Source organism: Oculina patagonica, chromosome 6 (genome assembly GCF_052425735.1).
Source record: "Oculina patagonica isolate OP01 chromosome 6, crgOcupat, whole genome shotgun sequence".
Lineage (NCBI taxonomy): Eukaryota > Metazoa > Cnidaria > Anthozoa > Scleractinia > Oculinidae > Oculina > Oculina patagonica.
In genome coordinates this window covers 8,253,822-8,278,504 of record NC_135763.1, presented here as the reverse complement: position 1 = coordinate 8,278,504, position 24,683 = coordinate 8,253,822, and the positions used below count along the sequence as shown (strand labels likewise).

The window sequence follows — 24,683 nt, the reverse complement described above, 5'->3', positions numbered from 1 at the left end:
GCCGCTGGGGGGGGGGGGGGGGGTGGCGGCGGTTAACTGCAATGCACTAGTATTCCATCCGGGTGGGGGTAGAGATACTTCTAGGCGCTTTGAGCTTCAGAAGACGGAGTTTATTAAGGCCCGAACGATGAGCCACGTGGCTCTCCCAGTTCCTAAGATTAGAGCACACTTTACGAAAACGTAATCGCAGGAAAATTGCAGGCTGTATTGCGCCAAGAAAGTTAATTTCTTGCCCAAAGGTTGAAAAAAAAAGGAAAAAATATTTGGGAAAGCGAGGTTCTCTCGGGTTTGCTTGGAGAGACTGCAGATGACAGACAGTTCTTAACTTACTTGGAAAGCAGATGGTAGGCAGCAAACTGAAGACCGTGCAGACTGCATTTTAGAAAAGGTAAGCAGTGCTCCAAGAGGTCACCTATCCACTGGGGCATATTTGAGGATTCATTAGCGGTAGCCTGTGGTAGCCCATCGAACTTATGCTCCTTTAAGAGAGCCGTTGGAGTATGGATCACAGCCTTACCAAGAGACTCACTGATACGGTTCGACCAAAGCGAGGCTTCAAAATGGGAGCTTTGACACTGAGCTGAAAACAAGAGGAGAGAATATTGATCAAAACCTCGGAACATTAGTAAACACTCTTCCAACGTAACGTCGCAAACATATGCCTTTGTTACCTATTTTTGCGAGACTTAATTTTCGCGATTTCCGATTTTAAAAAATCGCGATTAAGACCCTCGAAAAAAGGCTCTCGTGAAAAACAACGACGCGAACTTTAATACCCTTCTATATAATTCTTTATATTGATAAATCAACGTTGCCGTCAGTTTAGATTACTGACATAATTATCTTGGTACAGTCGTCAAACCAGCTCTACTTTGTCCAAAACTGCATTTTAAGTTTCGTTTTGTTATATGGTTTTGTTTGGTGTTATTGGAAACTATTGCTGTGGAAAATTAAACTTTGTGCCAATTTTGAGACTCACTGTTTGTTAATGCAGACCAGTATTTTGACAATTTTCGCGAAATTTAGTTCCTTTAAACGTTTTTTTTTGGCCAAATCGCGAAATTTAAGTCCCGCGAAATATGCCTGTTCCATTTGTCGCAAAATTAAGTTCCCGCGAAAATAAGTAACAATAAAGTATATATTAATATGAACTATAAACATACTATAAAAAACATTTACATTTTACAACGCTCCCTCCCCCCCCCCAGACCAATCTCCTCACTCCACTCTTACCTGCATGGAACATGAACAACTGTAATACAGCATTGAACAGAGTTCCACTGAAGAACTCCTGCCATTCAGCGAACAGATTTGGAGGAAACTCTCCAGTGTCAGCGGTCGCTATAGATCCGCTCTCTACTTCATGTGATGCTTCACTGGTGAGTTCACTGTCGCTGATCTTGGAGAGTTTTGAAGCATTCTCATGAAAGAACCGAGCTACGATGCAAAAGAGTGAACAAACTTGGCAACAGAGAGCAACGCATTTCAATGAAGTTGTTAGCATTGAGCGATTCTCCTGGCAGGTCTGTTGAAAGACAAGAAATGTACAGTTAAGTAAAATCACAACTGACCCATTTCAACTAATAGTGGAATCTAATTGTTGATAGCCAAATGGGCAGCCTTGTGGAGTATAAAAAAGTACCACATGAAAGCACTGATCAGTAGCATCACTTGAAAAGTCCACTCTAGACTCAAAAGCTACAACCACCATGTACAGTACAACAAACAGAACCATGTGAAAGTATTATTTATTAGCTTTTATCTGAATGGTTAGGAATACAGATCTAGAAATTAGAACCGCCTGAAACTGAAACACATGAAAGTACTGCTCAACAGCTTTCATTTGAATGGCCACACACTAGCGTTTCATCAACAGACTTTAAAGTTAGAACCACCTTGTGCAGCATAATAAACAGTACTTCATGAAAGTACTGCTCAATAGCTTTCACTTGAATGGTCACACACTAGGGTTTCACCACGAGACTTAAAAGTTAGAGTACCACATGAATGTACTGCTTAGTGGTTTTCACTTGATAAGTCACTCGATGTGGTTTTATCCAAAAATAACAGCATTTACGGATGATAAGATTTGACCCCGCGAGTGAAAGGTTAATTCAGTAAAACAAACTCTCCAGCCAAGATGACGAAAAAAAGTTGAACTAACAAATTGGTTTGCAGTAATTACCTGTAGCCAACCTGCCAAACTACACAGTACAAAATCCCAGTGTTTGCTGTTCATCTTGTCAGGACATTGAAGAACAGCCATTTCAAGGGTCCTCATAAGCGACAAGTTTAGACTCAACACGCTCATAGAGGCGTCATCCAATGGGCTGTTTATGAGCAAAAGGTTGTCGTGTGTCTTATTCCACTCCACCAGCTCGTCCAGAATTTCTGTTAGTGTTAGCTGGTACTCGAGCAGGGCTTCCTCGACGCCTTTGGTTTGTTTGAACCACTGGTGAAGAGAGCCATCAATAACAGCCAACACGCGGGCAACGCCTGGATAAATAGCATGAGAGTCCTTTTTTTTTTTTTTTTGCATTTATGAATACTTTATTTACAACAAAGGCACTACAAAAATACAATTAACAGATAAGAAAAAATAAATAAATGTCAGTGCGCTCCCTCTACAGAAAATGGAAATTAACTAATATGAGAGTCCTTGTTAGTCTGGTTATTTAAGGTGGCTCGACCCAGTTTTTTTCTAGCGATACCTAACAACTTTGAAACCCTGATACTTAAAGGGATTGATGTCAATGACAAAACTACTACATCACATGTATTACACATAGACTGAACTTCAATATGATATAATTTTTTGGGCGATCATAATGAATATCACGTGGCAATGATGTCACACAGGGTTTTGCTCTGAATCGATTTTTAGGCGGTTACCGCATTTTCTCTCGAGATCCTCCACGCTACGTATACCTTGGGTGTTTGCCTTCATCTCAGTGGAGTTTCATCGAAATCTACAAGAGGAATTTTGAAATATCTTGGAATTTCTTTTTAGATGGTATAATTTATGCGTAAAATAAAGTCAAGACTTCATATAAAGAAGTTTGCTTCTTTTTTATGGTTAATGAGAGGATTTAGCCCCCATTCCTTTTAGAAATGTCCCATATACTACATCTAAACCTTTAGAAGAAAGTAGACTTGCGCGATTTCGAAATATATGAAATAATCTAAATCGGAGTACAGCTCAATGTTTAGCTTTATTTACCCTTTTTACGGCTACTTTTGCAAAAAAACGATTATTTCAAAAACCTGTCGATGAATTTTTTCCAAAATTTTTCAGGGTGAAAAATAATCAGTACACCACACAATCCCTAAATTTCATGCTCATTGAAAATGTCTAAGGTTGTCTAAACTAAAAGCAAAATTGAGTAAACATTGAAGCGATGTCGAAGTTTTGAATAATTTTGTGCTCTGGGATTTCCTATTGTTTCGATTTAAACACAACATCGAATTCATGTGCACCACGCGTGTAATGACCACGCTTGGCTGCCCTCCGAAAGCTTTCCGAAATGGCTCGGAATATGGTAATATTCTCATCGAGTTCAAGTAAACAATAATGCATGATTGAATACATTTTCAACTTAAGAAAGCAGTCACACAACACCAAACTCAAAGCCGGTTATTTTTTTATGCCTCCTCAGTCATTTTTAAAAAAGTGGAGTAAAACGTATTATAAGCAAGCAGAATCTGGCGTCCAGTATTTATTAGAAAAGATAGTTTACTTGTTGCATTTCTAAGTTCAACTAAAAGAAGTGGCAGCACTTCAATACGAGAAAAAAACCTAATCTTAAACTCTTCCAGTACGCTTTCAACCACACATAAAATAAAGCTTTGGACTGGGTACACATGTTTCGCGCAACGCTGGTCAGTGTAAGTCGAAAAGTGGCTGTTATCTTGGGACTACATCGCACAGGTGAAAGATTTAATGATGCTTGTTTACACTTTCTCCTTTTTGATGTTTAATTCTCTTTATCGTAGCACTCAGTACTGCGGCCTTTTTGTGTTTTACAGTTCTTGTTCTTGGCATTTTTAACTTTTATCTCAGCCAAGACGTCGACCCAACAAGAAAAGCTAATGCGTGACAATTTCTTTTCCATTGTTCCATATTTCGGAAAGATTTCGGAAAGCTTTCGGAAGGTAGCCAAGCGTAGTCATTTCACGCGTGGTGCACAAGAATTCGATGTTGTGCTTAACTCGAAAGAAAAGGAAATCCCAGAGCACAAAATTATCTCAAACTTCGACATCGTTTCAATGTTTACTCAATTTTGCGTTTAGTTTAGACAACCTTAGACATTTTCAATGAGCATGAAATTTAGGGATTGTGTGGTGTACTGATTATTTTTCACCCTGAAAAATTTTGGAAAAAATTCATCGACGGGTTTTTGAAATAATCGCTTTTTTGCAAAAGTAGCCGTAAAAATGGTAAATAGAGCTAAACATTGAGCTCTACTCCGATTTAGATAATTTCATATATTTCTAAATCGCGCAAGTCTACTTTCTTCTAAAGGTTTGGATGTAGTATATGGGACATTTCTAAAAGGAATGGGGGCTAAATCCTCTCATTAAACATAAAAAAGAAGCAAATTTCTTTATATGAAGTCTTGACTTTATTTTATGCATAAATTATACCATCTAAAAAGAAATTCCAAGATATTTCAAAATTCCTCTTGTAGATTTCGATGAAACTCCACTGAGATGAAGGCAAACACCCAAGGTATACGTAGCGTGGAGGATCTCGAGAGAAAATGCGGTTACCGCCTAAAAATCGATTCAGAGCAAAACCCTGTGTGACGTCATTGCCACGTGATATTCATTATGATCGCCCAAAAAAATATATCATATTGAAGTTCAGTCTATGTGTAATACATGTGATGTAGTAGTTTTGTCATTGACATCAATCCCTTTAAGTATCAGGGTTTCAAAGTTGTTAGGTATCGCTAGAAAAAAACTGGGTCGAGCCACCTTAATGACTGACATGTTACCACACTGAATCGAATTACTGCATGCTAAGATAGCGAACGGTGGGGCAGGAGGGGGGGAATATAGTGAGTGGAGAAATGAAAACCCTAATATCTTGAGTACACGAGTGCACTATCATCATCAAGGCTGAACTCAATAAATGTTTGCAAGCCTTAGCAGCAATTTGTCCAAGCATGCGGATTTAAGCAAGAGATGAGGTAACCAGAGAAGTTTTGGCACACTACTATAGCTCACGCAAACTGCATGACTCACGCAAACCTCGGACTTGTGTGTTACTCAAGTTACTGCTTTTCTCATAGTTTTTGCTATAGTGTGCCTTGCCTTTCAAGCTAAAACAAGTGGTCAAACTTTTACTGCCCGGTTTTAAGCTTGTCAAGCTTCTTGTTCATAGCGTGATCTCAGATCAACTGGTCTTAACTGGCGATCACCACCTGCGTACTTGAAAAATATTGATTACGTAAGAAGAACTAAGCTGTTGATCACTTACCACCTTCGTCGTTCTCTTGGCGTAACAATCCAGTATACTGCTCAGAAATGACTTTCAGCTCGTAAATACCGTCCACATGAGATATCAAAGTATTAAGAGCCTGACATTCCTTTTCTTCTAGACACCCTAAAGATTGAACCTCAGCCAAAAGAAAAGCGGTTTCGTACGGCACGCCCAGCTGCTGCAAGTCTTGTAAGACGCCTCCAAGCACAAGACACCACAGGAAGCCTTCAGTTCGTGAACGAGTGAATGCATCTGCGACAAGAGCTTCGCTCCACTGTTCCTTCTTGATATGCTCCAGGAGATGATTACTAGCTTCTCGGAGTTTCACCAAAAGATTGGAGACGGTATGGTCGCTAATGTTGCTATACGTTGCAAATTCCTATATAAAAAGTAAAATAAAAATCAAAGTATGAAATGGAATCTTTTATTGACTAGAATCAGAAACCCATAAGGGTTGAAACGTGCAACTCCGGGAACTCCCTATGATTCGTATTGTACAAAGCGTTTGCACATTCGCTTCCACTAAGTACCATACTTGGAAAATCAAGAGAAAAAATTTACGGCGCTTAGGTTGGAATTCAAGTAACTCACCGCAAAACCGAAAATGTTGTTGCGTGTGTCATTACGTCGTGTATAAAGCATTCACGTTCAAATTCGTGCTTTCAAATATGGTACTTGGCAAAACTGAATATTCAAACGCTGTGAACGCGCGTTACACGTTTCAACCCTTATGAGTTTGCTAGAATACTACTTGAATGTATCCAAATTTAAAAGATCTTTTTGCTTTGAACAAAAGCAGAGATTTGTTTTAACAATCCTCTGAGAAAACAAAGGCGCTATATGTCAAGTTTTCGGGAGTTCTACTCCCAAACAAACGTGAAACAGCTAAAAACCTTGAATATTCTGATAAGTTTGATGATGACAGACAAGGTTCGTAAAAACGAATGAAATTTTAGGAACCGAGCGAATATTTATTACCTCTGTAGTGTCACTACATCCCAAAACACAGGTGCACCAATGTCGAACCCAACTTGTCTCCAGCCACAGTCGGACCAAGCAATCTCTTGTTATGACTTTACGGTTCAAGCTCGGAGTCGATTCATTAGAATCTGAGAGGATCGTATTGAAAAGACTCGACGAAAACACGATCATTTTCTGATGGTTTGTAAGAGTGGACCATGCATTTTCAAACTCGCCGGGATGATCCTGGCAGTCCGACATGACTGGTAGTTCTCTCTCCAAAAGCGGATCCAACAGCCACTGACTCTGTAACGGAGAAAATACATTCCATTCAAGAGATCGTTTCTCATTCCGTATTATTCTAACCGAAATATGGAAATAAGAAGCTTGCAAGAGGTCTATACCACCCAATTTCTCATCCACTTCAACCAAAAAAGTCAAAGACTACAATAAGAGACAAAAGTATCTGAGACATTTTAGAAAGACACAACTCAGAGAGTTGGCTGTATAGTACGTTAGAACAGAGTTATTATTGCCTTGTGAATAATTTAGTTCATCTAAAATAATCATTAGGGTCGGGTTGCTAAAAGCACAATTAAACTAATCCAAGATTGGCGTGAATTTTGATTTCAGATTTTTAACTTTCAGTGAGGTTTTTCTCTTTATATTTTCTGTCTTCCAGTTTTGCCATCAACTAATCTCATTTACACAAAACATAAGCAATAAAAACATTTTTATACAAGAGAAATCGAACCCTCGATCAACTTTTTATCCTGGGTTAGTAGTGTTAATCGGCTGTCGAATAACCCGGCCGGAAATCAGTGCGGTGCAGCTTGTTTTTGTTTACGGATAATGTCTAATTTTTCACTGTTTCTTGATAACAAGTCAAGTTACGCTCGAGCTCGTTACTTTCGGGGGTCGTTACGTTCGGGATACGCTAACAACCGTGAAGTTTTATCGCTATATTCGGAGGGTCGTCGGTAATGTTACAGTAACATGCTTTTTTCACGCTAAACCCACCGTGGAATACTCGTTTCTGAGAAAATTCAACTGCTGTTCACTTGGTGTCAACGCTATAAGCACTCTCTTTGATAAAGACTCGTCTTCTGGTTCCTCAGCAGATGACAAGTGGATCGCATCCTTCAGAAGTTGAACGGCTATGGCGGTGAGGTTATCCACTCTATGATGAACAAAACAAGGCAGTTCATACGGTTCGACAGACAAGAATTTACACAGATAACGCCCACCAAGGCTCGGGGAATCTTTTTAATAAAATAAAGATGGTAAATAAGCGCTTATGTTTGTTCGTATTTGCAGTAAGCAGAGGTTTCCTCTGAGAAATTTAAAGCAATGTCGATGAGGTACATTTACAGCACATCTTTTATGGTACCACACTGACATAAAACCGACTGTCCACATGATTTTTCTACTGATTAGTAAGAATAGGAGACTTGACAATCGCCGCTACCAACCAGGCATAACTAATCGATGGCATCGATGACATCAATGAAATCAATGAGTAATCAATAGGTAATCGATAGGTAATCAGTTGATTAGTCATTGATTATTGCCGATGATCAATGAGTGATCGATGACTAATCGATAGGCCACAAAATTTTTGGTCATCGATTAGTCATCGATTGCATCGATTAGTCATTGATTGCATTGATTAGTCATTGATTTCATTCATTACTCATCGATATCATCTCATTCCGGTGTGTAATGTAACTGCTGATGAACATGATGGACATCTACTGAACAAAATCTATAACCTGAACCACGTAGTCGATTCTTATCAGCGTACTTGCTTTTTCATTTTCAGGCTGGTTGGTTCCTGTTAGGTTGTTTTGTCATTGAATAAAGAGTTGGGTAAAGTGAAATATTGCACAGTTAAGAAAAATCTGTTTTTGTGATCAGCACTTATTTACGTCTCGACATGCTGGAAGGTTATTTGACCTTTAATGAAGGCGTAGTTTCGTCAACAGGAACGGCAGTTAAAAAGAAAAATATGTCTAACACAGATAATAAAAACACAAACGAAAAAAAAAGCAAAAAGCAAAAAAATGTGTCTTTTGTGTGCAGTATAATAGTTGATGAGTAATCGATGGGTCATCGATGAGTTATTAATAACATCAATAAGTAATCAATTACATCAATGAGTAATCGATGTCATCGATGAGTAATCGATAGGCCACAAAATTTTTGGGCTTCGATTACTCATCGATTACTTATTGATCATCGCCAATAATCAATGACTAATCAACTGATTACCCATCGATTACTCATTGATTACCAATTGATGTTATTGATCATCGATTAGTTATGCCTGATACCAAGTTTTACAAAAAGCTACTCTTGTTACCTCTCGAGTGTTTCGACCTTCTTCAACTCCTCCTGAACGAGCACGGCTGTTTTAAGTAGAAGTGTTTCACACGGATTACAATCCACTTCAGAAGGAAAATGCCTGTACACTTTTAATCCAGTTTGCCACGTTTCCGTCAAGGACTGTGTCACAGTAGCTGGAAAAGTAAACATAAAACAGGCAAGCAATGCTATAGGTGTTTTAAAGAGCCTAGTGGCTTATCAGGTAGGCCCTTAACCCTGCCTTTCATAGCATGTGGCTACTAGGGGCATTGATATTCTCCGTACAGGGGTTGTTGGTCAATCGCTGGCTATCAGGTTGCCTTTGAATGCTTAACAATTTGCCAGTATTTAAATGTATTCATACACCTGGATGGACAGAGGCACAGTGAGAGTAAAGTTAGCAGGCGTTCGGTTAGTTGTGGTGCAGCGCGGAAAACGGCGAGCCAAATATTAAGTGAGGGTTATTTTTCCACTCGCCCGTCTCCGCGCTAATCCCGTTTTTCGCACTGCTCCCAACTAACCGAACGACTGGAACAGGCTAGAGTAAAGAAGGACTTTACAAAACAAACACAACAACACAAGCTGAACAACTACTGGCCCGGAACTCTTGACTTCTGATTCTGAAGTCTAACGCACTGACCATTTGGCCATCGTGCTTCTACAAGAAACGAGAGGCGAGAAAAAAAACACGACCCGATTTTTTGATAGGCTGTTCTTATTTCCAGCTATGGTGAGCTTCGTGACCCACAGCTTCTGGCGGTTATTCCGGTTTCCGTGGCATGAAGCGATTTGGAGTGTCACTACTTCCCCTAGATGGGATGCTAGTCCATCGCAGGGGTACCCCCAGCATTTACACATCCAACAGCAATCATTTACATATCGTATGGTGGAGAGAGGCACTTTGAGAGTAAAGTGTCTTGCCAAAAACACAACACAATGACCCCCTGCCAGAGCTTGAACCCAATGGGCCAACATTAAGGTCATGAATAAAGATAAATGGAAACATGCTTGAAGTGATGTATGAGGGTCTGAATGGGGGGTCCACATGTCGGTAGTCAGTTAAAATTTAATTATTTTGTCGTTTGTCGGTTATATTTTTCGCCCTTTGTCGGTAGTCGGTTAACCCCATTCAGACCCTCATGTATTGAATCCTATGCCTTACATGAATAAGAGACCATGTCAACCAACTGTAGTTGAAAGACAGCTAGAAGAAGCTCTTCGGTCGAAGACACAATATCACTAGGCTGAAAAGTAGAAACAGAACGATATTCATTAAATTAGAAAATAACACTGCACGTGTTGCTTAACACTTACAGCTGGAATGTAGAGAATTAACGCTAAACTGTAATGTAATTCAAAGTGCTAGAAAATAACTCAGGATTTCCTTCTGAGCGTTACCCCTAGATAGGAAATCGGGGTCCACACGAGGCAATAGAAAATTCTTTGACCTCGGTGAGATTCATCTGACTGAAACTATTTGGTCCAAAAAAGAACACCACATAGTAAAACTCTCTAAACATAACGGCATGCATGGGGAGGGGCGCAAAAAACGGCAAAACCCAAAACAAGTTCTACAGTTGCTCTCTGGGCATTCTCCAACAACGTAAAATACAACTGAAACAAGCTCTACAACAGGGGCCGGGCTTTTAATCGGGGCCATAACTAAAGCCGGGTTTACATGAGCAATTTTTATGTGGCAACTTTTATAAAAAAAATGCCAATTTTAATAACAAATAATTTGTTGACAAGCTGGCGAGTTAGCTTTTATGTGACAAAAATAAGATGTCACATACGATGGGTGCTCGTCTCCACGACTCGTCACATAAAATGTGGCAAATATTGCGTCAGCATATGTGGTCCCCAATCTCTCCAACTCCCACTGAGCACTGTGGGCGCGTATCTCTGCGCGTATCTCTGCTGTCCAATGTCATAACTGGCGCACTAAACTTTGGACTGCCGACAAATAATTGTTGTGTCATCTACACGATCAATTATATTTCTCACATAAAAATTGCCCGTGTAAACCTGGCTTAAACATAAGCCCATAAGTTTATTTAATTGTGGTTATTGTCTTTCTTCCTAAGTAACTTTTTCCTGAACATGCAAACCCTTGATTCTGATCTCGCTATAGAAACATAGATCAAAATAAAGTATCAAAATAAAGGGGCTTACATTTTGCTCACAATGAGCAAGAAACAACTGTAAAATATTCAGCAACAGCAGCAATTCATGTTCATGTTCGTGTTGGGTTTGTCTTAGAATCCTGAGGAAATGCTGACAAATCTTGTCCACGAGTTCGTTTTCCAGCTTGGAAACTGCAAGGATTAAAGGGACAGAGTCACAAGAAATCTTCTAAGTTTTTGTGTGAACTGTGCTAGAATTTTAAGGTGCACTAACTATTTAACAGAATTATAGCCTTTGAATAACAAAAGGCATAAATGTATTTTCCAAGAGGTTTTCATGACTACTACAGTACATTTTTGCAATGTCAGACCACTGTCTGCACTTTAGGTGGATTTCCAATCCACCGTAAGAAACAAAGATGGGTGCTGTACATTTTACCGTAATACCTTTACCTCCACACATCAATCTATTATTATTTATTTATTTACTCTGAGAGTACTACGTGACTGCGTGATGCAGTTAAATGTGTGTGTTCATTGACATAATGTGATTTGCGCGATGCAGTCGTTGTGTCACCCACAAATGATCACTGCTCACCATTAGAGTTCTCAGTAGCTCAGTGGTTAGAGCGTCCGACTAGTGTACGGAAGGTCGTGGGTTCGAGTCCCATCTGTGAACTCAGAATTTTTTTCTGAGTTCTTTCTCTCCACACATCAATCCATTATCATTTATTTAAACATTACACAGCTAATAGAAACATAGAAAAAATATTTTTCCAAAATCTGCCCCTGACAACACTAACAACATTGCGTATCACGCTACGTTTGAAGTTTTCAGAACTTTTATGTGCGATTCTATAAGCGTTTTTAGGTTTTACGTCCGCTCAAAAATTATGGGTAAATGTACCAGTCGCCATCTTTTTGTGTACCGTGGATAACACCACAAAAGCCATTTGCCACAAACTTGACACATTCCAAAATCGGTGTCTACGCCGCATTCTGAACATCTTCTGGCCTAACATCATTTTAAACGCCGAGCTACGCCGGGCAACCTCAACGAACAACATCAGCTCCGAGGTGAAAAAGAGAGAAGGTGGCGCTGGATTGGACACGTCCTCAGGATGGATCCATCATCAATTCCCAGAGTTGCTCTGCACTGGACTCCATCTGGGAAAAGAGCAAGGGGACGACCAAAAGAGACCTGGCGGCGGACAGTTGAAAAAGAGATGCGGAAAAGCGGACTCAGCTGAAGGGAGCTGAGAAAGACTGCAAAGAACAGGCAGCAGTGGCGGAATCTGGTAACGGCCTTATGTGCCCAAGGACACGAAGAGGACTGAGTGAGTTGAGTGGATAACACCTTCATTGGATCATCAGGTAGCGCTAAATGTTGGTGATACTGCCCCATTAACTCAAAAGGTTGGTAGATTTGGTTGAGAAAAACAAACACACAAACAAAGAACAAACACACAAACAAACAAACAAAAGGAGCAAACAAACAAACGGCATCGGTTAAAAGGCCAAGGAACAGAAGTCTGTTGATGGAGTTTTCATTGATAATAGCAACAAACAAGTGTTTTCTTCTTTCTTCTCGGTATGTGCTAAAAGAAATAGAAAACATTTTCTCCGTGTTTCTATCGAGTTATAAAAACACTCGTGAAAGTTTGAAGGAACTCGAAAAAGTTGTCAAAACACTCGCCTTCCACTTGTGTTTCTATCAATAATTTGACAAAGATACGGAGAATAGTTTCTACTGCTTTTAAGAAATAAGAATTTTTGAAAGTTAAAGCTATTATTTACTTAAAAATATTCAAACAACGAAAAATGTCGTTATTTAATGTCAGTTTTGTACAAATTGCACATGCAGTTTACACTGCAGAATACTGAAAGTCAAGCTTACTAAATGCTCCTGTCCCGAAAGAAACGCTTACGGTTCTTTTAAACCCCGAAAGCAACGAGCCCCTGAAAGAAGCCACTCCAAAACAATAAAATCTATTGTTTATATTTGTTTATGCACGAAAAATTACTTTGAATAAATAATTTTGAAAGAAACAATCAGAGTAGCATCACATGATTGGACAAAAAAGCCTAAGAGGTCACTCTATTACATTTGAATAATTAACAATTATTCACCGAAGTCAAGGTGAATAGTACTTTGCTAATTACCTCCGAGTTAACTACTGACAGAGCGCGCGAAAAGCACTATTCTATTCTCTTTTAAGATGCAAACAACAACACTGAAAACCCCAAAGGGAATTGTTATGTTCAATAGAGCTAAAGATTTCACTTGTGTGGTATATACTAATTATGGTAATTCAAGTTCACAGAAATAACGACGCCAACAAACTAAACCTGTAGTCTTCGCGTATATAAAAGCTGATCGTAATGCAGGCTAAAGAATCTGAGTCGTTCCGCACTATTTCGTACGAAGAAGAGCTTCAGAGAGCCAAGTGGTTTAAAGAAGACTTGGAAAAAGGCGACGGATGGACTGAAGCAGCAACAGGCCCCGGCTACACTTACTGGATCAAGACCGTTTATGGTGACGAAGTTCCCACTAAGATAGTTTACACCGTCGACATGCCCTTCCCCGCCAAGGTCTTCCTACAGTTGTTAGACCCACAGAATCTGTCAGCCCGTAATGATTGGGACAAAGCTTTCGTAGACCATGAGATTTTGGAAGCCTACCCAGACGGTGGAGGATACGTAACATACATGCGGGCGCTTCTGTCTTGGCCATTGACAGATCGATCGTTCGTTTTGTATCTTCCACCAAGTAAAGAGGTCGATTGGTATGGTAAGCAAGCATATTTCCTGCTGATCAAACACGGATGGCACCCAGCAAAGCCGGAAGGAGAAGATGGCCTTGTTCGAGCGACGAATGGCGGCAACTTCTATGTGGTGGTTCCAGATGAAAAACAACCAGAATCTGCCTGCCGAGTGTTCGGACTAACAAACAACCTGTACAATGGGTGGATTCCGAAAACTAATATGGAATGGATGCAGAAGAGAGTTGTACCAACAAAGTTCAACGAGTGGCGAGAAAATATGGTGGAGGGCTATAAGAAGTACTTTAAAAACTGATAATATTTCGGCTGGTTTCTTGGCCGGGTAACTCTTTGAAGAACGCACTTTAGAACGCGGCATAAAAACAATATTACTATTGTCATAGTAAGTTGCAAGGTATTGTAAAATTTAGCCGCTTGTAGAAGCAATAAAACTAAAATAAAAATTAATGAACTGGTTTCAGTTAAGTGGAAACGGAGTGTCGTTTTGAAAGCGAATCATGCGAGTCGTGATTTGACAAACGAAGTTACTAAATAAATCATGGCCTTGAAAAAATGTATCTCAAAAAGGGTTTTTACAATTATACTTTTCTTTGATGGAAATTGTGCTAGCCTGCTAGGGCTTATCTCTTTTAACGGGAAACAAATCACCTTATGCCAAACAAATTTTTGTAAAGAAAGTGCTGGACGAAAGTGTTAAAAGAATCATCGGGCGAATGTGCCTTCTCCTTGTACGTACGATTAGTGGGCTATAAGCAAATCATTTCAGTAATTGCGGTAAAGTTGGTCGAAGAGGCACTCAGGTTATTTCCACACGTATTGCATTTAAGCATAAGCGCACATGTCTTCAGTCCCTCTCTTCACTTGGAGACACCGTGGCATAAGCATAAGCACAAGAAACCACAGAGATTGCGAAACAATAGTAATAATTAAAATTTGGACATTATGCTAACATTCACCGCGGTCAGACGTCTCAGGCAGCTTTTCTTTCTATTGAGGCGAATTTCGTTCACATTGAAGTGTTAGTTTGAGCAAGGATACATAAAATAGTTGCTGAGTGTAAACATATTCCCATTTCCTCAGGTAAACGAGTGTTTTTACTTTTTAAATATTCCGCATCCGAACCAAAGTGCTTTGACAAATGGCGCCGACAGGCCCGCATATCGCTATTTTCAAACACGTAGAACTTTTTTAGTAAAGCTCCAAAAAACTTAGTAAATCGTCAGGATACCAGTAATGTATCGAACTTTGAACTGTGAAAATTAAAACCTTATCTTTGAAGTACTTTTCTTGTTTTTGCATATTTCTTTCGTTTGACCGCGGTTGAATGCTAACAATCATCTCACTTAAACGGCGCGAGCATTTTGTAGCATTCCCCATGGAATAAGCGAACGCTTCTCGTTTAATTAACTATTTTTTTCATGCATCCTCCGTTACCAAGTTAACCGGTTCTCTAATGACATAACTCTATACTCTAGAATAGAACAAAACCCACAATCCTCCATTTTGTTCAGCCGAAGGGCTAACGCCCGAAAACGACAGCTTTTCGGCACGATGGTTAATTTATCTTAATCTACTTTCAGTAGTCTGTCCACACACGTGTCTTCTTTTTCTAGCTAGCGAGAGCTCCGCGGTTCATATTTTGCTTCACTTTAGGGCGATTTTCACTTGTCAGAACTGGCTGGCCAGACCGGTATATTCGAGAGCAGAATTCCGCTGTTAGTCAGAATTGTCCTGTCAAATCAGTCAATGTATAAATATTATACACTGTTGTGGTGGATTCGTGGAAAAATCTCATGGGAAAGGGTCCATTTTACATTCAAAACCACCGGACCGGCCTGCCAGTTCTGTCAAGTTCTGACTAATGAAAAGCGCCTTTAGAGAAATTAGAGGCAATCTCGTTCCCACGTTCCGATCCTTCCCATCCCCTGGAGCGACCCTGGGAACGAATTCGAAAATAGAGGGTCTGTGAACAAGACTGACAAGACTAAACTTTTAGTTGACAAACAACAAAGTAAAAAAAGGAAACTACACTGACCATTTCCTTTGGTCACAATGCATAACTTGAGAAGTTTCCAAACAGTATTCCGATCTTCTTCAGAGAGAGCTGAATCTTGTCCAACATGGAGAACCAAACACCTTGACAACTCAAGAAGTTTTTCACTTCCTTCTGTACTTTGAAGCCATCTGACTACCCCAGGAATCTCGGAATGGAGTCCCTGAAGGAAGAAAAAGAAATGAAATGAATCACTAACCTGGTTGTAATCCAACGCTATACACACGAAACCTCGCTTAACTTTTTATTCATAAAAGTCTGTTTGTTATTCTAACTTTAAAGTGATATAAAAGTAAACATTGGCGATGTCATACTTGTAAGCTACTCTGTAGCCTTTTACTTTTGATTACAGTAACCGTCGCCCTACCAGTCACCCCACAGTAACCATTTGCACCGAAAAAATAATACCAGTACTACCTCTTCTGGGGAGAATTTGTCTTCCCTTCGGACTTGCTGATCATTTTAGTCTCCCGCTTTTATGGTAATTGGAAATTTCGAAAACTTCCGCGAGTATTTAGAAGCTATTACTGCCATTGTTCTAAAATGGCCATATAGGGTCAATTTTGGACCATAAAACAAAACCTATTGTTATCGAAATTGAAACGCATTTCTTGATACGCAAAGCTCACAGTGCTTTTACAATCACTGCCCAGAATAACACTGGATGTCAGTATAATTATCTCGTGTAAATCACGCATGGTAGAGCAGTTTTCAATTGAGCATCGTAAAACCAAAACCAAAGTAATTACTCTGGCCAATCACAAAGGACACACAATCGAGTGAACCAATCAAAACTCGAAGCAAATACATGTGGCTGGCACGAAGCGCGGGAAAACGTGCGCGAGCGAGTCACGATTGGTTTTGGTTTTACTTCTGATTGGCTGAGAAAGTGGCGCGAGATTTTTAAGCCAATCACTAAGCGTAGTAATGCAAAACCAAAGCAAACGCATTTTACTTTCGACACTCAAGTGAAAACCGCTCTAAAAGCGCCTATATTTGTACATCCCATATCTGTACACTATACAGTCTATATCTGTACAGCCCAGTTATGATTTATCCCCCCCCCCCCCCCCCCCCCCCCCCCCCCCCTCCCTTCCCATTGAATGCGAAAAAAGCGATTAACTGAGGGTGGTATAAGCCAGGGATTTGTTACATCCTCACAGTGGTGAAAAATCTTGAGTAAGAACATTATTGTATGTACATGTTGACTAAAAACTAAAATACACTTCTTACCTTTTCGAGAACTTTGTACAAGAAACTGACAGCTGTATTTTGCTGGGCAGAGAAGAAAACAATACAATTAAGTGTTCAGTGAACTTTGTTAATACTATCCAGTGAACTGCATTTGTCATTCTCTCACACTCACTCTCAGGGCTTCAGATAAGTTTTAAAGGTAAGATGTCAATAAGGAATTGCAATGGTTCAATTGAAAAAGGCTCTCAACAAATCATCAGGGTTTTTATTTTTCATTTATTGGTCGGGTCCTGTATTTCAACTTGTGAAATCCCTACCCTTTTATATACCTCTGCTCCAGCCTATAGTCAGGGAGCATGTGTAATTTTATTGTAGTAAATTGTATTTATACGCCATTTTATATTCAAGCGGCATTTCCATGTTGAGCCATATAGGTCTGAAAATAGAACCCCCATAGCGGCCACCGGTGCAGGTTACAAAATTGCTGACAACATTTTTTGTGTTCCTCAGGTTTCCCTTAGCACATTTAGGTAGATGGTTTGCTTTCATCATAAAAATCACACGGAAATTTATTTTATGACATATGCTCCCTGACTATAAAAGACTAAGAGGTACTCATTTCAGGTGGAGCTTCCCGGTATTGTTCGCTATAGGACCCCCCTGTTTAAACACATGACATGTATTCAGTTGAGGAAACACGATAGATTGAAAGTTTCTTTTCTCTAATAAAACTAAAATTCTATTCAATAACTGAGTGAGTTAATGTTTTCTCCAAGCCACAATATCCAATCTACATGAAACATCCCCTTTTGGGCAGAACCTCCCAATCTAACTAGTCCAATACAGTGAGTAACTCCCCCCCCCCCCACCCCCCCATCTTCCCATGCAACATATATTGATAACAAATCCAACAGATGCAGACATCTTACCTGGAGGGATTCCGATACTAACTTCACTTGCTTCACGAATGGTAACGTTCTTATGATGCCACAGAAAATTGCAATGAGATAATCCACAGATCTACTGTCGGTGAAAACACCACTTACATTTCCAGTCTCACCACAAGCAAGACAGTGTTTAAGGGATGACTTGATCCAAGGAAATATAGTGTGATGAAGAAATTGTTCATTTAACATTGCATAATTATTGTTGTCTGGCACTGAACAAATTGAAGACTGTTCACTTGTCTTATCTAATAATGTTTCCATAAGTTTTGTTGATGTAAAATAAGGAACAAGGCAAGAAAGGAGCTTCAAATGCCGCAGTGAATTGTTTTGAGATATTTCATCCAAGCACAATGAACAAATGTGGCAAACCAAGTCCAAAAGAGAACCATTGTAAAGCCCTTCCATGCTGACAGAACTTGTCAAAGACTCACTCGGAGGGTTTGCACTCTCAGACGAATCGTTATCAAATTGTTCAGAAGGAGAAAGTTCTGTAAATGCAACTTTGTGTTGTTTTTTCTTCTTCTTAGAGGGACATTTTAAAGTGACCAAACAATGTGATACTGAATTTATAAGTTCATCATCAATCTGTGGAAACAAAATTTATTAGAAAATCATCATCATTGTCATCTACCAACTTAGCAGCCGCTTATTTACAAACTGTAATAGAGCGGTTTTCAAACGAGTTTAATAAAACCAAAACCAAAGCAATCACTCTGGCCAATTATTACTATATTACCATATTCCTATTCTCTGCATTATACATGTTCAATGGAGGCTCATGCGGGTAATCTTTTCAAATGCAAATGACATGAAGCTCCTTTTTAATGATATTCCCCTCATTAGCCTCCATTGCAAGCTAGTTCCAGGACTTCCAATACCGAGAATATGAATATGGTCTATTTAATAAGGACACAGACAATCAGTGAACTACTCAAAACACAAAGCAATTACACTTAGGTGGGGTATAGTGAATGAAAACAAGCGCGAACGACTCATGTTAGGTTTGGGTTTCGCTTCTAATAGCCTAAGAAAGTGGTACAAATCTTTCAAACCAATCGCAGAGCATGGATATGCAAAACCAAAGGATAAGATAATTACCTTTGACACAAAATGGAAAACCACTCTATTCACACATGGATAACTTGGTATAGAAACTTCTCGTTAGCATATCTTACCATTTGTCCAGTAGCTGTTTTAAGATTCTCCAAGCAGATGGAACTGAAGCCTTCCCAGAACCATTTTAAAATGTGGCAGAATTGTTGTGGCAATTTCTGCTCCTCCACTCCCTCTTCTGAATTGGAATCATTTTCCGATTTGATTGACAGATAGGACAGTAGGTCAGCCACAAGAGGATACAGGGTGGACTGTGTCAGTTTACTTTGCTTTTCCAAAGAAGATTTCAACACTGTAAGTAGCTAGAAAAAAAAAGTAAAGTGATTAACTAAGCACAAGTGGCCCATGCATGTAACTCTTGGTGATTAACTCTGTAGCATGAAGAGACTAGGAGTATTGCCTCTGTAGCATGAAGAGACTAGGAGTATTGCTACCCCCCCCCCCCCTCCCCATGTGGATGGAATGCTAGTCCATTATTCCCCAGCATTCTGTCAGGTTGTCCCAGTCATGCTCTTTTTCACCTCAGGCTTCCCAGACTGAGAAAAAAGGGGGACTGTACACGAAGGTAAAAGTAAAGTCTGTGTCCGAGCCAAGTCACTGTGGCCCATACAGCCGGGGCTTATCCCAGTTTCCATAGCAATAAGTGACTAAGAGTATTGCTACTTCCCTCCTGGATGGGATGCCAGTCCATCGCAAGGTTACCCCCAGCAGTAAATTCGCCGGTACCCATTTATACACCTGGGCGGAGAGAGGCACTGTGAGAGTAAAGTGTCTTGCCCAAGAACACAACGCAGCGCCCTGGCCAGGGCGCCAAGTTTGTGGCCAAAGATGGAACAAGTTTATTTTATTATTCCGAGAATAATTCATCACGCGCAATGTCTGATGTCTCAAATGTCACGTTGAATTGTTCTTGTTGAGACACTGCAAATTGCGTTCGGGCAACCAGCTTTTAGGAAAATTAAAGGCCCTGTTTCCCAAGAAAAAAAGCCGGACAAACCAGGAAAAAATGTAGTATAGGGAATTTATTTTATAAATTCAAGAAACGAAATAAAACTCTCTTCTAAGCGATAAAATCCGTGTTGTTTACTTAGCCAGACCTAACTTAATTACGCATGCAAATTTGTATGACTTCGAAATTTTCGAAGCTCTGGAAATCTTGAAGCTTTGAAATGCATTTCTTGCCTTCATCTTAAATGAAATTAAATTCTAAACAAAGTTTAAATCAAGTTTCTTTTGTATTTCAATCTCTAGTTCGGGAATTTTGGCTTTTTGAAGCGAACAGATATGAAACCTCTTTGTTATCTGAGACGCATCTTGTCTGGGAATTTTAGTTGCCAATGAATCATGCACGTGCTGAACAAATTAGTAGCGCGCTGATTGGCCAAACTACAACAAAGTGTGCACGTGCTGAACAGATTCTGCTGAACGGATTGGCTAATTAAAAACATCAAAAATTGTGTCGTCACGATCTACCTTACATTACATTACTTACATTACTCGACATTGATTTGGAGTGTTTCTGAGATTTTTTTCGCATAATTATACAAATCTTCTTGCGGCTCTATATTCCGCCACCTCGTCAGGCCTTCTGGTCTTCCAGAAGGCCTGACTCGTTGGCAATAGATATAAATACAAAAGGCAAACACAAGTCAATTCTAATCCAAGTGATTGGAGAAGTCTGATTACTTCTTCATTATATCACTTCTTGCTTTTTGCATGTGATTGAAAAGTGCCTTGCTCAATATGGTCTCTGCAAGATTTTTTTTGCAGAGTGCTTAATAATTTATTGTTACAACGATCCATGTACAATGCAAATGCTAGATTGAAAAAGAGAGACATGTCGATGGTAGTGCCCCTTTAAAAATAACCTGTTTCAGCCTGTTCCTCCTACCTGTTCCTTGATCAAATATTCTTGCACTGTGACATCTGGCCCATCACCATCATAACTACGCAGAAGGCAGAATCTCAGGCACTCCATAAATGCTCCAATTACTGCTGAACATTCACTTGGGCTGTTTTGCACACGCTCCTTTGTCAGACCCTCTTGTAGACTAGTAAAGAATTCTCTGTAGAAACCTAAACCACTGCCAATCACCTGTGGGTTGACATGAAGAGAACAAGAGAGAATGTTTTGAAGACACAGAAATGCTGTTTTATTTTTTATCCAATCATTTAATTTTTTTTAGACTAGGACAATAGACCTTGAGGGACTCAGCTAACAGGGCTGAAGACTAACTTTTTTGCTAGCTCACCAATTGGCTAGTAACAATGCACAAGAACTGGCATATTCTTAGCTCCATTCATCAAGGAGGCAAGCGTGGCCGAGTGGTTAAGGGCGCTTGTGTTGTAATCTGGAGTTCCCCGGTTCAAGACCTGCCCCTGCCACAAGCTGGATCTGTTTCTCGGTTGTCCCGAGTTCAAATCCTCGACCACGCTTTGTATATAGCCAACTGGCTTGCCTCCTGCCAGTTGGGATTTTTAACTTTGTTATGTTCATTTTAAAATTATTTGTTTCTTCTGTTTCAGTGGCATGCCTGTAAACTAGCTATCTCGTTGAGATATGAAGCTAAGTACATGACCACTATAAACATATTTATTTATTATTTTTTTATTTTTTTTTATCACCGTTGTCTATCCCACTTGAAGAATGCAGAATATTTTACAAACCTCTGAAGGAACTTTGCTTAAGAAAGGAAGCAAGTGAGGAAAGATGACTGTAGCACAACCACTGCCACCATCTTTTAAGACAGACCACAATTTCGGCAAAACAGCTTTGCGGACATTTACTTGCTTCCAGCAGTCCTGCTGTTAAGAAAAAATAATTAAAACAATTTACTGATATATAGACACTAATAATAAACATGTACCCTAACGTGTATTAACCAGTAGCTGTCTTGCCCAGGTGTACAAACCTCTTACCTCTTGGGACCTCTTGGGACACTGTTTTTTCCCACCTAAAACACGGAAGTGTCTGGAAAGTGGAGAAGGACAGGGGCGGAAGGCCAGGAGAAAAGGGGCGGGAAGCGGGAGAAGGGAGAGCAGGAAGTGGGATTCCTAAGGTGGCTGGAAATGGGAGAAAACAAGTAAGATTTGGCAACCTTTTGTTTCATTTTGCAATAGATATGAGATAAAGAGGAGGGAAGGGAGGGGGGAGAAACAAAAACGGGAAGTGGGGAGTAAAAGGCACAGGAGGCGGGAGGTTCAGATCCCCTATCCCCCTCCACTAGTAATTTTCCCTCTCCCCCTTTCCAATGTTGAGAGGCATGAAATACTGACAATGCCTCCCATTGCTGCCTATCTTGCTTACTTGCAACATTGTAAAGGGGGGAGGGGAGGGGGTCTCTATTTCATGGCATTCATGATGAGTTGTTATTGACAGGTGTCACAAGTACTTTTGTCAGGGATTGTAGCTCTGCCCTAAATCTTAAGGAGCTCAATGCACCTGATAACCACTGAAATACCACTTTTCCTTCATTAACAAGTGAGTAAACAACTTAAAGTAACAGGAAGTGAGTTAATTTCTTACTGTGATATTCTTCAGCACAGATAAAACAGCATTCCACAGCTGTTGACATACTGCAGGATCAGAATCGTCCAGTGCTGACAACACCGCCGGGGAGACCTGGGAGCTAAGGGATGACATCATAGAGGGAAGTGTCTCGCATGCGATGCTAACTGTGGAAAACACTGCAGCTCGCACCTACAGCATAACAAGAAAACTTGCTATCAAAAATGTATATTTTTATTACAATACACATAATACCGTATTTTCCTCGATTAAATGCCGGGTCCCGAAAAAACGCCGGGTCTCCAAGTTGTATTTGAAAATCAACCCCTTAGACAATTATTAAAGGTTTAATATGCTTTAAAAATAATGTCTAATTATATAGCTGTCAAAATTAATCGAGAAAATACGGTACATAACATTAGCATTCATTCAAAGAGTATGAAAATAACGGTATTTTCAAGAAGCATTGACATTGCCCAGGACATTCGCCAAAAATAGAAGTACATTGTACCTTTTTAGTTGCTGATTATTTGTTTTTGTTTTTGCCTACAAAATAATTGAACTGATAATAATTACCAGTTATTCATTGTTTAAATTTATAAAAATTAAATGTTTTAAATTAGTGGACACCCACATTAGGAGATTTGTGTCTTGCATATTTCCAAAACTTGTTCTGTCGTAGTACATTAAGATAAAGCTCTTCCATGTCTGTGCTGGCTTTGTCCGATGTCACATGTATCAGATGACCAAGACCCAAGATGGAGGATGAAAGCACTCGGTTATACTTAGCCTCCCTCTCCTCTTCTGAAACAAATCTAGTTGAAAAAACATAGGTTCCTTTTAATTCAAACCTATTATGTCAGGTAGCACTATAGATCTTTAGATTTAATAAACATCATAATTTTATTATTAATAATAAATATCATATTATAGAAATTATGCATTAATCATGACATGACTTTTTTCCACAAAACTTGCAAACTTACTTTGGATCTGAGAGGGTTGAAGATGTTTGTGTTAAAATGTTGTCTTGTACGAACTGTCAAGATGTAAAAAGCAAAAAATAAATAATAAATAAAAAATAATTAAAAATGAGTTCAATAGCTGAATTTTCACAGCTGTACTAAGACGGCTGCGAGTGTCAGCAAAAACATTGTCAATCAATTGACAACAACTGGTATGATGTAATGTAAGGCAATTTAAGTGTGTCAAGTCTAGTGGCCTATCTTGCCGGTGTGAGCTTGTACTGGTTTTTATAGCATCACGCGTACGTGACTAGGAGCATTTCTGCTACCCCCTGGATAGGATGCTGGTCCATTGCAGGGTCACCCCCAACAGTAAATTTGCCAGTACCCATTTATACACCTGGGTGGAGAGTGGTACTATGGGAATTAAGTGTCTTGAAGACCCAAAAAAAAAAAAAAAAAAAAAAAATTTTTTGTTACTCATTTTTTTTACTAATAAAATTGTTGTAAAAAGCGCTAAGACCGAACGCGTTCACAAAAGCCCCCCCAGAGAAACGGGACCCAATACACCTGTCGACTGTTTTGCGAGTCTAAGTGTCTTGCCCAAGAACACAAAACAGTGACCCTGGCCAGGGCTTGAACCCGGAATGCTCAATCCATTCAGCCGCCCCGTGCCTCCCAAATTATCATTCACTGTAATAATCAGTGAAGACCATACATGCCATGTAATGTAAACTGTAGCTATGGCAAGCAAACCTCAAACAATTCTTTTCTACAAAACTTAATGACTTCAGTTTGTTTTTCTTCTGAGAATGCAGCCTGGAATGACTTCTTTCCTGATGATGCCACCACTGCATAGGTATCAAACTGTGCACACAACCAAGGACCAATGACATAGCGCAGGTGTGGGGCGAGGTTACGACCAACTCTGAGTACAAGCTGCTCCATGGCTTGTTGAGTTGCTTCACGCACCCTGTGATCAACATCCTGTAAAATAGGGATTGCTAAAGATATAAGCTCATACTATTAAGCTAAATGCCTAACAGCCTTTAGTTACCAATTACAACACCAGGATCTACATGTACCACAAAAAAGACACTTAAGTCTCGCTTGTTTTATAATTCTATAGCCACTGAGCTTAAACTGATCAAAAGTTAAGTGACCCTTCCTGAGCAGAACATACCTGTT

The 24,683-nt window shown here is 39.7% G+C and overlaps 2 protein-coding genes across 2 annotated transcripts in view; one reads left to right on the top strand and one right to left on the bottom strand.

Annotated features, from left to right (window-relative positions):
• The window catches only part of LOC144656437 (E3 ubiquitin-protein ligase listerin-like), a 30,660-nt gene that overhangs the window by 3,298 nt on the left and 2,679 nt on the right, over window positions 1–24,683 (bottom strand). The window contains exons 4-22 of the mRNA XM_078516658.1: window positions 24,252–24,482; window positions 23,517–23,569; window positions 23,165–23,345; window positions 22,549–22,722; window positions 21,690–21,824; window positions 20,914–21,117; window positions 19,085–19,324; window positions 17,892–18,494; window positions 17,002–17,043; window positions 15,751–15,931; window positions 10,982–11,124; window positions 9,972–10,053; window positions 8,808–8,964; window positions 7,466–7,625; window positions 6,464–6,751; window positions 5,483–5,864; window positions 2,186–2,496; window positions 1,234–1,525; window positions 331–580 (exon numbers count right to left, since the gene is read on the bottom strand). Coding sequence (XP_078372784.1) covers window positions 331–580; window positions 1,234–1,525; window positions 2,186–2,496; window positions 5,483–5,864; window positions 6,464–6,751; window positions 7,466–7,625; window positions 8,808–8,964; window positions 9,972–10,053; window positions 10,982–11,124; window positions 15,751–15,931; window positions 17,002–17,043; window positions 17,892–18,494; window positions 19,085–19,324; window positions 20,914–21,117; window positions 21,690–21,824; window positions 22,549–22,722; window positions 23,165–23,345; window positions 23,517–23,569; window positions 24,252–24,482 — 4,109 coding nt within the window. The remainder of the gene's footprint in view (window positions 1–330; window positions 581–1,233; window positions 1,526–2,185; window positions 2,497–5,482; window positions 5,865–6,463; window positions 6,752–7,465; window positions 7,626–8,807; window positions 8,965–9,971; window positions 10,054–10,981; window positions 11,125–15,750; window positions 15,932–17,001; window positions 17,044–17,891; window positions 18,495–19,084; window positions 19,325–20,913; window positions 21,118–21,689; window positions 21,825–22,548; window positions 22,723–23,164; window positions 23,346–23,516; window positions 23,570–24,251; window positions 24,483–24,683) is intronic.
• On the top strand, window positions 13,184–14,132 carry LOC144656444 (uncharacterized). The gene has a single exon (XM_078516665.1). The coding sequence runs from the start codon at window positions 13,315–13,317 to the stop codon at window positions 14,008–14,010; it is 696 nt and encodes a 231-aa protein (XP_078372791.1). The 5' UTR covers window positions 13,184–13,314; the 3' UTR covers window positions 14,011–14,132.